General features: G+C 55.8%; 5 protein-coding genes across 5 annotated transcripts; 3 read left to right on the top strand and 2 right to left on the bottom strand.

The window, feature by feature from the left end:
* Positions 1–102: 102 nt before the first annotated feature.
* Positions 103–663, top strand: UCRPA7_5955 (hypothetical protein; the record flags this gene model as incomplete). The annotated part of the gene is made up of 1 exon (XM_007918498.1): positions 103–663. One exon carries the CDS (start codon positions 103–105, stop codon positions 661–663), a length of 561 nt encoding a protein of 186 aa, XP_007916689.1.
* A 642-nt stretch (positions 664–1,305) lies between these two features.
* On the bottom strand, positions 1,306–2,735 carry UCRPA7_5954 (putative ring-8 protein; the record flags this gene model as incomplete). Its single annotated transcript, XM_007918497.1, has 2 exons — positions 1,306–2,512; positions 2,590–2,735. 2 exons carry the CDS (start codon positions 2,733–2,735, stop codon positions 1,306–1,308), a joined length of 1,353 nt encoding a protein of 450 aa, XP_007916688.1.
* Positions 2,736–5,973: 3,238 nt separating this feature from the next.
* UCRPA7_5953 (putative short-chain dehydrogenase reductase 2 protein) lies at positions 5,974–6,990 on the top strand (the record flags this gene model as incomplete). Its single annotated transcript, XM_007918496.1, has 1 exon — positions 5,974–6,990. One exon carries the CDS (start codon positions 5,974–5,976, stop codon positions 6,988–6,990), a length of 1,017 nt encoding a protein of 338 aa, XP_007916687.1.
* Positions 6,991–9,668: 2,678 nt separating this feature from the next.
* On the top strand, positions 9,669–10,993 carry UCRPA7_5952 (putative peptidyl-prolyl cis-trans isomerase h protein; the record flags this gene model as incomplete). The annotated part of the gene is made up of 5 exons (XM_007918495.1): positions 9,669–9,706; positions 9,906–9,931; positions 10,250–10,395; positions 10,488–10,625; positions 10,793–10,993. The coding sequence occupies 5 exons, from the start codon at positions 9,669–9,671 to the stop codon at positions 10,991–10,993; spliced, it is 549 nt and encodes a 182-aa protein (XP_007916686.1).
* Positions 10,994–11,655: 662 nt separating this feature from the next.
* On the bottom strand, positions 11,656–12,981 carry UCRPA7_5951 (hypothetical protein; the record flags this gene model as incomplete). Its single annotated transcript, XM_007918494.1, has 1 exon — positions 11,656–12,981. One exon carries the CDS (start codon positions 12,979–12,981, stop codon positions 11,656–11,658), a length of 1,326 nt encoding a protein of 441 aa, XP_007916685.1.
* Between the last annotated feature and the right edge of the window lie 2,219 nt (positions 12,982–15,200).

Here is a 15,200-nt window from a genome sequence, read left to right as displayed (position 1 = left end):
GCCGCCTCCTCCTCCTCCTCCTCCAGAGCAGGCGCCAGCCACGGCCCGTCCCTCCCCAGCGCCGCCCACGCCGCACCGGCCGCGGCCCAGCGCGACGCCTGGATGCTCGCGCCCCCGACGGACCGCGGCTACCGCGTCGCCGACCCGACGCAGCTCAAGGCGCGCAAGTTCACGAGCGGGCCGCGCGCAGGCGCAGGCGCAGGCGGCGCCTCTTCTTCTTCTTCCTCCGGGGCCGGGCCCAGCAGCGTGTGGTTCGAGACGCCCGAGGAGAAGAAGAAGCGCCTCGCGGACGCGGTGCTGGGGCGCGCGGCCGACCCGACGGTGCACGGCGCCGCTCCTACTGCTACTCCCGCGCGCGCCGCGCCGCAGCAGAAGGGGAACAGCAGTAGCCGCGAGCAGGACGAGCGGATCCGGGCGTTCACAGAGCAGACGCGGGGGCGGAGCCTGTACGAGGAGCACCAGACGGCCAAGGCGGCGGGGCGGGACGGCAAGGGCGACGGCGACGGCGACGGCGAGGAGGAGGAAGACGACCCCAGCAAGCGGGCGTTCGACCGGGAGAAGGACATGGCGCTCGGGGGCAAGATCACGCACTCGCAGCGGCGGGAGATGCTCAACAGGGCGGCGGACTTTGGGGGCAGGTTTCAGAAGGGCAAGTATCTGTAGGTAGATGGACGAATGGATGTATGGATGATACCCACTGGCGTTTGGAAAGGAGATTTATGTCATGTCACAACGGTCATGGGCGACTAGAGATGCAGGACACATTACAGTCAAGGGAAAGATGTGCAGCAATGCGATCTTATTCTCATTATAAGCCAAAGCGCATTCAAACGCCTTTGATCCTAAAAACGCCGTGATACCATGCGCTTTCCTTTGCCTGCCGTGCAAGAGCCTTGTTGCTATGCATATCATAATGCAGCTATCCGACAGCAGCCATCATGTCCCCCTGGCTTTCTCTCGATGAAAACCGGGGTAGGAGACAATGTTTCCAGAGACGAGTCATCTTGTAGCTCGTCACCCACCCTCTCCTCCTCCCTTGTTCGTCACTCCGTCTCGTTGATATATACGTGCTGCGTGATGAGATAAAGAAATACTGAAAGACCAACCACAGTGTTGTGGCACCCAAAGGAAGGATGATGTGCACATGTTCCGGCTGAACATCAAAACAAGATCTTCAAGGCAAGCATTGAACCCAAATGACGAGTAGGTAATGTACAGGTCGGATCCGAAAGAAAGCCATGTTCGCGGGTGGGGGTATATTCAGGGAGAACAGTCATTTTGTTTTCAAAACTCATGATCTCAACTTCACCGACCATCTGTCGGTCGAACTCCAGCCTCTAGCTGCGAGGGGGAAACTTCCTCGGTTGCCCCAGGGGCTACAGGTGCGTCACCCTCAACGTGCGGTTGAGCCGGAGTGGTTGCCGGAGTGGTTGCCGGAGGTCTCCGGAAAGCTGGGAATTGTTGTCTCAAATTAGAGAAGAAACCTCCGTGATCAGGTTGCACAATCTCGGGGGCAGCCCCGTTTGGATTGGCGGCTTGCTGCTGTCGCCTGTGGAAGAAACCAAATTGCCTTCCACTGTTGTCATCGACACCAGCGGGACGCTCCTCGTCGGTTCCGTTATTGGCGTTTCGTGAGGACCGCATCATGCGACTGTGGCCGCGAATGCCAATCCAGGTAGCTCCAGGTCTAGAGGGCATGTTCATTCTATTCCTGCCACCCTCTACAATGGCGATGGTGATGGGAGCATTGGGGTCAGTCTGGCCTTCAGGGCGAGGCTTAGGAGTGTAGTAATCGGCTTTGCAGAGAGGGCAGCATGCTCTTCGGCTCGTCAACCAAGGGTCAACGCACACAGCATGGAAAGCGTGACCGCAGGTCAATCCGCGAACGTCATCGTCATCCTCCAGAGTATCAATGCAGATAGCACAGGTGTCTCCAGCAGTGCCGAGACATTCCGGTGGCAGCGCAGCATTAATGTGCTCATCGTCATCGTCATCGTCGTGCTCCCCCGATGAGCGGCTGATGACACGAGGTAAAGGTTCGGTGTCCGGGGCATTTGTTGCAGGAGGACTCGTAGGTCTATCATCCATAGATTGATGCACATCCTTGATAGTGCCTGATGTGCTATCAGACGCCAAATGTCTGAACTCGGGCTTTTCCTGTACTTTGGAGGTCGCGCTGGTCGCTGGTCGGTCCACGGAGTCCCTTTCCTTCGATGGTAATTCAGGTACAACGCCGTCGACACTCCGCACACTGTTTGCCCTGCTGGGCATTGCTGACACGCCACCTTGCGTCGGCAGTCCCTCACTTGCGCGGCTGGCCACCCAGCTCTTGTACTTCATCATGGGGAACTTTTCGTTCACCTCATCCATGGTCATCAGCTTCTTTTCCCGACGGCGGCGATGAGGGCGAGGCATGTTGTCGAGGGTGATGGGTTCTCCATCCTCGCCAGTCATCCTCATCTGACGGTTGCGAGCATTGTATCGGAAGCAGTACTTAACGCCGACGATAATCCTGTTCATTGTGTTAAGATGACACGAATGTTGGCAGCGGGAGAGGCCGCTCCCCACGGCGATAAGACGAGTGCTCACCAAAGGTTTGTAAAGACAACGCCGAAGCCGAGGGCGACAAAGAAGAGCAGCGGCGAGCTCTGACCACCACCGTTGTTACCGTTGTTGGTGTCGCTACTGTTCGCACCGCCGGTACCTGAGTTGATAGTGCTGCCGGTAGGTGACATGCTGAGGGTCACTGTGGTGGGAGGGAACGTGGAGAACGGGGCGGACGACGGAGAGGTGGCCGCGGAGGTCGCGGAGGTGACGGCAGAGGTTGCTGATGATACGAGGCTCGAAGCAACACTCGAGATGCTCGAGGTGGACGATGGGAGCTGACGGGCCTGGTTCTCGACGGCCCGCACCAGGTGGTGGGCGGCGCCGACGAGGGCGTCCGGATTGATGAACCCCATCGTGGCGGCTGGGTTAGAAGACTGTTGTCGGAAAGACAGACGACGGCGAGGTCACGATGACTGCGAGAATAGCGAGACCATGAGAGTCGAACCGATGGAGATAGACCAGAAACCAGAAATCGCCGCCAAGAGTTGAGGATGATTATATTACAGCACGAGTCGTCGCACGCAGCATTGAAGAGGGCGAGAGTGGCTCGGCGGCGCAGAGAGACAAGAAACGGGGGGCGGATCCACGACCGACGGGCGGCTGGAGTGGGCGGACTATACTGCTTGTCTTATTAAAGTTAGGTGAGGCGAGGCGAGGTCAAGAGAGAGAGGATAGATAGCCCTCTTCTTTGCCTTGTTCGGTGTTTTTAGGTTGATGATGAGGTCAACGTTTTAGGTGTGGACGGTGGAGAAAAGAAAAAAGGAAAGAGTTCCGTAGGTTGGAGTGGATTGAAATGGTGAGAGTCGGATGGATGGTCAGAAGAAAGTGAGCGAGAGAGAGGCGAAAAGAGGAGGAGGAGGAGGCAGGGCAGGGCAGAGGAGGCCGGAGAGCGAGCGAGCAGCGGGTGGGAAAGAGACGGAGGCGGATTGGTGGACGGGCTGGCTGCTGCGGGCTGGCTGCTGGCTGCTGGCTGCTGGCTGGGCCACTCACTAACTGTAGGTAACTTGGCACGCTCTGGGAAGGATGGGCTCTCCTACCTCCCTACCTGTACTAAGTGCGTACTGCGTATGGCGTATGATGACGGCCGGCGGGCCACCTCAGCGACATACAGGACGGGACCAACAAAGGACAGAACAGGGAATTAATTGTTAGCGTTCACTTAAGCCCGCCCGGGCCCTTAACAGATGATGCTGATGGGTGGGTGGTGGGTCGCTAGTAGGCGGGCAGTGCGCTGGGGGAGGACGACGACGACGACGAGGGGAAGTGACTTGCTGAAAGACGGGCACCTCCTCAGCAAGATCCGGTACCTTACCGCACGCTGGGAAAGTCCAAAAACGACGCTGACAGGGATCGGGCTTGGAGCTAACGCTTTGAGTTGCCCCGGTCTCCGTCCGCTCCTAGGGCAGGATTCAGTACGATCCTCTAGCCTACAACAGTACAGGTAGCGCCCACTATGCAGTAGATACCTACTATTAGCTAGGTGTCTGACTGAGCGACTGACTTGATGCAGACTGGATAAGGAAACTCCCTCACACCTCGAGACCTACACCCAGAAGCGTATCACAGGTAACGTTATTTGATATACCATATATCATATATCTTGTGTGGCTTCGCTCTATCGACGACGACGACTGCTGCTACCGAATACGCTTTTCCCCGCGCCTTGTCGCTGTATTGTTTATCTATTTTGATCTCCGGATTGAATTGAATTGAATTGAACTGTCTGCTGTGTCTGATTGTTCTCTGCTTCGGGGCCGAGGGGTCCAGGTCTCCTTCGAGGCTTGAACCTGGTTGCTTGCTTGCTTCGTCTCTACTCTAACACAGAGGCCTGTCGGATCTGAGGCAAGGCGGGAACATCAAAGGGGGCCACAGAGAGGTGATTCGCAATGGGCCTACGCATACGCACGCAAAGCAAAGCACAGCAAAGCACAGAAGCAGCAGCATTGCTCCCTGGTCAATTCACCGTTTCGCAATTCTGGGACGAAGGAATTGCATCCCCCATTCTCCTATTCGAATGGAAATTGACTCTATCCATCCTCATCAATGCACCAAAACACCAGGAGCATTAATACGCTACGCTATGTGACGGGCTATTCCTCCCCCCAACAAGGGAGATCTGCATGACGGCGGCTAAAGGAGCCCGTTTCCCTCTTCCTCTCCCTCTCTCCCCTTTTTAGAGTGCGGTAGCTGGCCGCCGGGGCGCCCCCAACCTTTACTTCCACTGGCCTCGCTGGTTGTGCCCGATGCAGCCATTATCACACTTTCCTCATCCAGCAGGCCGGCGTTGAATGGATTGAAACGACTGGTAAAATGCCCACATTGAATTCATGCACGGGTACCCGCACCAGGGTCCAGACACGCGCGGATTGACCGGCACCCTGGACCCCAGAGAGAGAGAAAACTCGTGATACAAATCAATGCAAGCATTGCCTGACCTGACACTAACACACACACCTCTACTGTCATCATGTAGCAGCAGCAGCAACAGCGAACAGCGAGAACCCCCGAGGGAGGCTGAATCACGTCAGGCATTCCCAATGCGTCCTGGGGTGAACAAGCGGCCGGGTCTGGCGGAACGGCCGGGATTCAAGACACCCCCAGCAGCTGACGGACGGGAAGGCCATCCAGCCAGCCAGCCATTCATTGAACTACAATAAGCTTCTGACCTCCTACTCGTGCATCGACTATTGTCATTGACTGAATCATGGAAGCCGAGCCCTTCCGTCTTGGGGAAACGGCTGCCCTGCCCTGCAGATTGGCAATGTCACCAGCCCTGCAGTGATGACTTCGGCTGTGCGAAGCGTGGAATGTGAAGAGCATCAATTGAATACGGCGTGCCCTTTGTTCCCGTACGCTTGCAGCAATTGCGCCGCACTCTCCCTTGAAAGTCGTCACAGACAAGATATATCTATCACCGTAGATCGCACGTTCCAATTGCCGTCGCTGATCCGGCACACCGGTATGTAGGTAGGTACGTAGACTTGTATTCTTGCTTCTGTCATACCTCGGACTTTGGCCCTCGCGGACCTAGACCCTGCACATTCATTGGTCGTGGCTGGCTACAGTCACTTATATAATCACTTACATCGCTATCAAGACTCAGTGTGAATACAAAAACCTTCTACTTTGAAAAGTAACACCGTCATTCACTGGCAGTCACGGGCAGTCACTGGCAGTCAATAACGAGATAATTATTTAAAATACGAGATACTATATTTGATCTGCTTATGGCACGTGATACCGTTTGCGGAACAGGCGTGGGCATCACGCCCACGACGTTCGTATCATGCCATGTCATGGACGATCTCTTGAACCGGCATACTGTGAAGCTTTATATACCAAGTAGCTTGCTTCGTCATTTCAAACATGGTATGGACCAGAGACATCGTCAATGTAGGGCTTCCTGCGTCGGCCCTCGCCCTGGTGGCACTTGACCCCGACAAAGCGAGCCGCCTCCTGACGAGTCTGCACTTGCAGAATCGCATTCAGATCCCAACACTCAGAAAAGCCCTCATAATACCAGTTGTTCTTTCACTGGTCAAAGTGGTCAACCGCTTACTGAATGCCTGGGCACTGACCAACTGGCGCTCCCCGCCCACCAAGGACTGGCACTGGCCCAGCGAGGTGGCCGTCGTGACCGGCGGCGGCGGCGGCATAGGGAAAGCCATCGTGCTCGGCCTGGCCCGCAGGGGCGTCGCGGTCGCAGTGCTCGACGTGGCCGACGAGCCCGCCGACCTCGCGGCGCTGGCCAACGTCTCGTACTGGCAGTGCGACATCGCGTCGGCGCCGGCGCTCGCCGCGGCGGCGGCCGGCATCCGCGCGACGCTGGGCGACCCGTCGATCCTGGTCAACAACGCGGCCACGACCGCGCACGGGCTGCCGCTGCTCGGGACGCCGCGCGAGCGCATCCGCCGCATCTTCGACGTCAACATCGTCGCGCAGTTCGCGACCCTCCAGGAGTTCCTGCCGGCCATGGTCGCCGCGGACAAGGGCCACGTCGTGACCGTCTCGTCCGTGGCGGCGTACGTCACCGCCGGCGTGTCGCTCGGCTACGCAGCGACAAAGGCCGGCCTCGTGGCGCTGCACCAGGGCCTGCAGGTGGAGATCCGGAACGTGTACAAGACGCCGGGCGTCCTGAGCACCATCGTCCACCCCATGTGGGTGGAGACGGGCCTGACCAAGGCACGTGCCGCCGAATCCGAGGCGAAGAGGAAGGCCATGATGCAGCCGGAGGAGGTCGCTGAGAAGGTGCTCGACCACGTATTCGGCTGCCGTGGTGGACAGATTGTGCTCCCTGAGAGAGTGAAATGGTTGATGGCCATCCAGTCGTTTCCGAACTGGGTCCAGGAAGGGTTTCGAGATCTTGGGTTCAAGCTTCGCTAGATAACATGTATGTACGAAATAATATCAACGTTGTGTATCAAAACCCAATTATGTTGGGGGCTTTTCTTGGTGCAGATGTACGTGTGTGCTCTAAAAGCAAGGAACCCAGACATGCGTCACCTTGTTAGCAAACTTGGTCTCTCAAAATGGCCGACCCCTGGTTTCACCAAGGCTAGACCTTACTTAGATCAACGGCCAGGAGACGCGACCATGCCACGATATCCTGTGATGATGGATGCAGGAGAATGAAGTGGCGCATCTCGTGTCAGGCTCTGTGATGCTCAATCCTGCTGAGACACAAGCATCCATATCCAGAGGCGCTGGCAATAGTTTCGACCAAGCTTTTTGGCGAGCTTGCACTCGTCAGGATTGAAACGCACTGGCCCTGATCTAGAACAGATTCTTCCCAGAAAACGGATGCGTCGTACCGCGTTAAGAGATACCGATCCCATCCAATATTTTGCAATGCATAACAATGTAGCACTTTAGCATGCAAACACCGCGTCCAGTACATTCTCGTATCCTGTCATCATGGGGGGCGCTGGGGCGCATCCTTGTCAATTGAAACCATTGGAGCCACAATTCCAAGTGCGATGCGGTCATCTTTCAGCTCAGTCTGCCAACGACATGATTCTCTCGTAGGACGATCCTGTTCATGCCAGTCCAGTTGCCAGGGAGGAAACAGTTGTTCTGTTGACAACTATCTACCCGGACAAGTCACTGCCGCTCCAAGTGATGGGAAAAGGCCGTCAACAATAGCGGCCGTTTTAAGCCTGCCACCAGGGGACCAGCGAACGACCAAATCAGGTCCCGTAATCAACAGGTCGTCAATCTGGCACGGCTCACGCTTTCAATGCGCTCTCGTGCCTGGACGCTTGTTGGCTAGCTGCGATGGCTGGTGCATATGCGGCCGCTCTTAAGAACAAGATGGTCTACCCAATCGCCCTAATGCCGAATGCCAGATTGAGAGCTCGCAGCCCGCCGATGGGGGATGCATGTCCAGATTGTATGATGTGAAGTGCCTGTCGTCCGTCAACTGCCTTATCACATCACATCATGTCAATTCTAAGCCCTGTCTATCTGTTCATGACCTGTTCCGGTGACCTTGGCTCTCATGCCGTGCTCGTTACCATTGCATGCTTCCCTTCGCAATGATGCCGTGCCGTGATGCCATGTGTGGGGTTGTCACTTGTAAGCCAAGGCACGCTGGCAGGGGAGTCTCCAGAAGGCCAGTCCTCAATCAATATGCTCCTCTTCCCCGCTTTGGGAAAGGCTCTCGTGGTGTGATATCCCAACGGCGAGAGAAAACGTTGAAGTTCGTTATTAGTGAGCGCGAGATCGACAGGTGGGAGAGAGCCATTTGCCGAGCCGATATCGCCGGGCTTTTCACGACGATCGTTCTGGCTCTTCACATTGGCGAGTCTGATTTGTCTTCTTGTGGCTCTCCAGAAGTCGTCCGACGGCTGAGCCTGTCCGGGCGAAATGTAAAAGCCATCGCCGACTGGATACAATCGAAGAACATCTACTTATCTACGCGCTTGCACTTACACGGACAGCGCCGCCAGCTTGGCGGGTCAGAAGAGGGGTACGGACAGGAAGGCCAAGAACACCGCCTCTCCACGAGGACGCAACACGCCTCGGCCTCGAATCAAAGAAGCATTCTTTCAGACAAGAGAAGCATCCCAAATGGACAAGGCCCAAGCCTCACCGGCCACGTCGTCAACTCGCATACCTTTCCTCAATCGTAGAGCAGCGCTCGTTACAGGTGCTCTACCGAGAAATTGACGCAATCGTGAGCCAGCCCCTCCACAGTTGACCTCCCCCACACTCCCACACCAGAGACGCATTAGAGGCACACCGTCTCGTGCACTCCATTGCCGATCTTGGTATAACTCAGTGTAGAGAATTAGGCACGAGCGGCGTAGTGGATGGAGAAGAACGGCGTGCAGTTGCCGAAAGATAAACTTTGTGCACTTGGGAATTTGTAATACGCCGTTATATGCGCGCAGATCTACTTTATTCAGTACTCAAATCAATGCCTGAGCCGCAAGTGCACGACTCATGCACACTTTTGGAGGAAGCGGCCTTACTACGTACATGTACTGCTCATTCATTCATCAAGTGGCGACCTCGATGCGGGAATGGCTCGCGCTCCAATCGCAACCTTGAAGCGGCGCTGTGTCTGGCGTAGACAATACTCATTGATATCGACACCTGCCTCTGTCGATTGAGACGGACTTCGCCCCCGTCGTCGCTGACATGCCTCTTCTGCCCAATGTCCGATCTACCCGGGCGGAGAACCGCGCCTTGTTCCTTAAGCTTAGAGACTAGACTAGGTAGAACCCGTCATCACTAGACCAGAGACTTGCACACGAGCAAAGGAAATCCTCGACAAGAGATGGCTATCTTTTGTGGAGGCATTACACCGTATTGCAGCTCGTGCAAGCAGGACGGTGGAGTCCGCAGCACGCACCCCACCGTAAGCCCCGGATTCCGGGCCAAGAAGTTGCCGAAAAGATCGACCCAGTGCACGATTTTGCCGGACCAAACAGTGAACCCAGCCAACCAGCACCAACCTCCGTCCCCGAAAGCTCTACCTAGGTAACGGAGGAGCTTTGAAGACCACCCCGATAGAGAGACACCCACCGAGTACCGCATCGGTATTGCAATCGTTGGCAATGCCGCCCACCAAGCTGCCGGAGAACGGCAACCCACTGTAAGTAAAGTACTTGCCTCCAGCTGCCTGGCTTGCAGCTTTCGCGCGTTCAGGCTATCCATAACTGGACGTCTTGCAGCAGCAGCAGCAGCCTCACTAGACACCCCCTGTTACCGCCCATTTGATATTGTCTGCTTTGGGCAACCGCTCGACTTCACGTACGATATGGCCTGGCTGACAAGGATATTGTGCACGACAGGGTCTTCTTTGACATCACATTAGGCGGTAAGTCAGCTTGAAAATCTCATCAACTCGCTTCACTTCATTTCACTTGAAATTTATGTTGGGCTTGGAGGTTACACCTTTGCTGCCGGGATGCGGTGAAAGACATAGGTTTCTACTCGAAGCTTCATGAGACAGTCTTATAAGAGACTTCATTTATTGTCCGACTATGCTATAGTCGCTATAGTCGGACAATGGCGGTCTGGCACTCTCGGGGCTCACCCCTGAGATTCACGATGCCACTCTCCCTGCCCATCAACATGCCCCTTCCTATCACAACCACATAGCACGCACATCTCTAACACGCCCGCCCACCACCAGGCGAGCCCCTCGGCCGGATCACATTCGAGCTCTTCAAGGACGTAGTCCCCCGCACGGCCGAGAACTTCCGGCAGTTCTGCACCGGCGAGACCAAGAACAACCAGGGCCGGCCGCAGGGCTACAAGGGCTCGAGGTTTCACCGGATCGTAAGTGGACTCCCACCTTACCCAAATAGACTCCCTCTCTCTCTCTCTCTTCATGAGTGATGGGGGATGGCTGACCTGGTGTGGGCGAGCAGATCCCCAGCTTCATGTGCCAGGGCGGCGACTTCCTCAACGGCGACGGCACCGGGTCGACGTGCATCTACGGCACCAAGGCGTTTGCCGACGAGAACTTTGCGCTCAAGCACGACCAGGAGGGCCTCCTGTCCATGGCTGTGAGTATATATATATATTCCTTTCTCGCTTCTCCCGACCGTCCTGAGGCGAATGGGCATACTCGAGACGGGGGCAGGACGCGTGTGTCTCGTCTCGGGAGAAGAGATCGATCCGCCTTGCTACTTGTCTTTCCAGGACCCCGGCTCATACTGACATCTTGCTGCAGAACGCCGGCCCGAACACGAACGGCTCCCAGTTCTTCATCACGACGGTGCCCACGCCGTTCCTGGACGGCAAGCACGTCGTCTTCGGCAAGGTCGTCGACGGCATGGACGTCGTCAAAAAGATGGAGGCGACCAAGACGGGCCGCCGCGGGCGCGACGTGCCGGACCTGGATGTGATTATTGCCCAGTGCGGTGAGATGTAGAGGGAGAGAGGGACAGGGACACGCACGTGGAAACAGAGAGAATGTCAAGAGTGCAGGATGGTAGGTAGGTAACCTGGCAAAAGCCGGAGATTAAACCGGGAAGGAAATTTACTACTAGCATTGGTCACACAAAAGCGCGTCACAGAGAAGTCAGATGGAAGTTATATTTCAAGAAATTTCGTGTTCCTAAGCAAGCCTATCAAATGCCGGATTTGAGACTGCTCGTGGCCGAGGCTGATCGATAGACAGATTCATCCTGCCACAGTCCGTACGCCCCTTGCCTACACACAAGCCAACGGCGGCGAAATAGCCACGCCGAGATGCAAAGCCCCCTCCTCTAGCTTATCAGGAAATTCAAAATGGTATCAAAAACGCCCCAGAGAGAAACACAAGGTGTTCCTGTGTGAATATGCTGCCGTCTATGGGCCTTTTCCACTCAACGCCTAGCAAGTATGTGCTGTTCCGTTCCATGCCGCCGGCCCCCTTTCCGATGCCCCCCCTATCCGGGTAATAAATGGGTATGGTATGTGCGAAAATCATCATTCCTCTCGTCGTCAAAATTTATCCTGTTTTGTGATCCCTATTGTATGTGCAGTTGGAGAAGCCGGTGCCAACTAAATTCGAGTCGGGCAAGCCGTGAAAGCCAAGAAGAAGCCGTGGTGTTAATGCGGTCCTAGGAGACTTCGCTTGCCGCTGCTCCACCTCGCACGCCGTGCCATGAAGGGCGTGACGGACGTGACGAGGGGTGCGGCGCCGGTCTCGACGGGCGTCGAAGCCGTGCCCACGGGAGCAGTCGCCTCCTCGAACCGCGTCACAACGACGGTGGAGACGCCCTCAGTGACGGTAGCAGTTGATGTAGCTTCTGCCAGGGTACTAGAGTCGACGTACTGCGTAACTGTAACTGTGGCGATACCCTCAGTCACGGTCACGGTCTTCTGATGGCTGTGTCTTGTCTTGGTCTTAAGGGTTGTCGCGGAGTCGGAGTCGCTAGACGAGCCGTCTGTGGAATCACCATCGGCCGCGCCGTTCGTGCCTTCTATGCCTGGGACGGCGACGGCGAAGTTGCCCTTCTCGAGCTGGCTCAGGATAGCCGACTCCTGGTACGGCTGACCCTTGACGAACGTGTTCGCAAGACTCGCAAGAGTGAGCGCCGATTTGGTACCATTAATACCAGCACATGCAGGGCTGTCGATGCTGCAGGGATCAACAAGAGAAATGTCGGCACACGAGGTGTACATCTCGGTGAGCGTGATGGTCCCGTTGGACTCGCTTGTCGGCACATCATCCGTGCTGAAGGTCGGCCAATCCCAGACCCAGTACAGGGTGTAAGTTGAGCCAACCTTGAGATCGCTGGGGAGCTGGATGTCTGCTTGGCACCAGAGCTCTTCGTTATTATTGAAGAACTCCTTCTGTCGCTCCGTAGAGATCTCGCCCCCGTTGACTTGATAGCACTGGTTGTCATCGTAGTTCCTTGTCGCAAGCAGGCGACCTCTCTTGTCACCACCTTGACCATCTGGCGTCCACACCTTGTGGATGGCAAGTAGCGTGTCGTTGTTCGTCGCCTGGTCGGTGCCGTAGATGTACATTGTGCCACGATTCAGGGGCTTGCCCTTCTGGTTTTGTGGAAGTGAGACATGGCCATTCTCGAGGTAGCGTAGAGAGATGAAATCTCCAGGCGCCGTTGTTAGCACGGGAAATCCTGCGCTCTGAGTGCCAACGGTCTGTGAGGGATGGCAGATGTTATCGGTCTCGAGAATCTTATTTCCAGTAGGCCTGCCATTGGGGGGGATGAGGTAGCTCATCTCACTGTCGTGGAAGGCAGGATCGGTTCGGGGAGTGTAGCTGCGGATAAATCCAGGCTCTCCCACAAGGGTTCCGTTCGACGCGATGCGCATGAGTTGCTCGACCCAGGTGTGGGCAGAAGTGGTATGCGCTAAGGCAAGTACTACGGCCGCCATGGCGCTCTTTCCCATTCTTGAAGTCTTCATTTTCTCTCGGGAGTACAGTAAGACTGTTGAAAATGATTGTGAAAAAAGAATCCGTGATTCGGATGAGAATATTCTCGCACTGCCAAGCGAGCAGTTATATTTTTTTTTTCTATCGATATGAATCGAATTGTTGTTGTTGATGTTGATGTCAGTGTGGAGATGCTGCGGTGGTTGGCGGATATAGGTAGGTTGGAGAATTCCACGTCGGGGCAGTTTTCAAGACAGCGATCGTCGTGCGGATATCAATGTAGATAATCGAGGGAAAAATGAGAGGACTGTCTTGACGCTTGGTCAAGAACAAAAACAATTGTTCAAAAAAGACAAAAGACGCGCAGCGTGTATTGTCAGGCCTGCTGAATCAAGAAGAGAAAGGAAGGGGGGTGTTCTTCTTTGACTACAATCTCATTGTGAATGAATGAAGGCAACGACCGAGAACAAGGCCCACTCGACCGCCTAGGTCGCTTCCTTTGATTAGAAGGTGGTAAATGAGTCACGGGAACGAAGGTCGTGAGATAGTCGAATGATACTCAGCGTCCGTGGTGTGAGGTGAGTAGAGGTGAGGTGAGGCGAGATGGTGAGTCGGAGATGAGTGGTCGCACAGTTGGTCGCCAAGAGGTGAGGTTTCCTGTGCCGGTGCGGCGATGGAGACGGACACGCGCAGGCGTCAATCAAACAAGCGCAAATACCGTAAGAGGTGAAGGAGACAGAGATGTTAGGTGAGTGGGAGAAGAAACAAACAAGACGGGGGTGGGCGAGGATCAAGTAGTCAAAGTCTGGAGTGCTTGAAAGGCAGCGGCACGGGAGTCACTCGATCCACGCATACAGGAGTATCTAGTAGTTGTGGAAAGCAGGAGACCCGGAAGAAAGGGTGTGTGAGATGATCGACGAGATATTGATGGGACGGCAAGGGTTGATACGAACAATACCTTCACAATGAACATGAACAATGAGAGCACGAGAACAAAGGATGGGTGGTGGCCCCATGGCCGTTGTCTGGAGCCTCCTTGTCCTTGTCCGTCTCGAGGTATTTCCACCTACCTAGCAGCCTGAGATTCTTAGCTTCCGTCGCCTCAATGGAATCACGGCCATGCGAGCGAACGGTTATCGTCTGCCTCACAACGCTCACGATAGCACGATAGCTCGACACAGGGAAAAGAACAAGGGCATGGACATGGAACAAGGATCAACGGCCCCTCCCCCAGCTGGCGACCAGATGGTGCAGGCATGTCGGCGTCGCATGTGGCAGCCACTCAGATGCCGGCAGAATTGCACATCCAGGGTCGTCGTGTTTGGGCAGCGCAGCTACAGGCAAAGACGTGAAAAGCCCATGGCAGAATGGAAATCCCTGGCCCTCAGCGTCTGGATGTTTCCCATGTGAGCCATGCCTGTCTGACAGAGGAGGACTCTCCTCCATTCAGTGTCTGGGCGGGTCCGACGTTGGGAGGTGGGCGGCTCTTCCTGCCGGTGGGGCAGGGTTCAGGTGTACTCGAGAAGTCGCCAGGGGCTTTGATACGCTGGCAGCAGTCCCAGATGTCCCTAGAGGGTTGGGCGGGAGTGGATAAGAGCCTCCCGTTTACAGTGGATACAGCGGGGGAGGCATGGGAGGCATGGGAGGCTCCTTCCTCGCCAGGGGTGGCTTGGGCCCTTTCCTCGCCGACCGTTCCCGGGCATGGAATGCCAAGCGATGGTGGCTGGAGGTCACCACGCATAGTAAATCATGTGGAGAGGTACTTCTGGGGACAAGGGGAAGTCTGCAGGTGAGAATCTGGAACAAAGATGGGAACAAGGGGCTGGGACGACACCACAGAACTTACAGGGTTGGCCAGCCTGAACCAGCCTGAACCAGCCCCTGGCAGGTGGTCCAAGTGCTGGTCCCTGCCGTTGCTCGCTATTGATCTTCTATTGCTGCTGCTATTGATTGTCAATTACTGAGCGAATTGGAGTCGCACTGGATTGAACTGGTCGCAAGATAGCCCTAGCCCCCCTCATTTTGCCCCTCGATGCATCTGGTCCAGTCGACGAGTTCATGCGCTGCACAGTCGAGAAAGGCCGCGGCCTTCGCTTGCTTCGCTTGCTTCGCTCCAAGTCGTGCCTGCCAAGAAAGGTGTGCGTGCCTGCCCGTTACATGCAGCAGACGGGCCCCGCCAATTATTCGCTCGCGTGCAACCGCAAGTGCGGCGCCTAGCAGCTTCTCTCGGTGGCACCTTCCAAGGAAAATA

Source organism: Phaeoacremonium minimum, assembly GCF_000392275.1.
Source record: "Phaeoacremonium minimum UCRPA7 unplaced genomic scaffold PA7_03_scaffold_442, whole genome shotgun sequence".
NCBI classification, from domain to species: domain Eukaryota; kingdom Fungi; phylum Ascomycota; class Sordariomycetes; order Togniniales; family Togniniaceae; genus Phaeoacremonium; species Phaeoacremonium minimum.
Note: the sequence above shows the minus strand (reverse complement) of the source record. Positions and strands in the feature narration are given on the sequence as shown.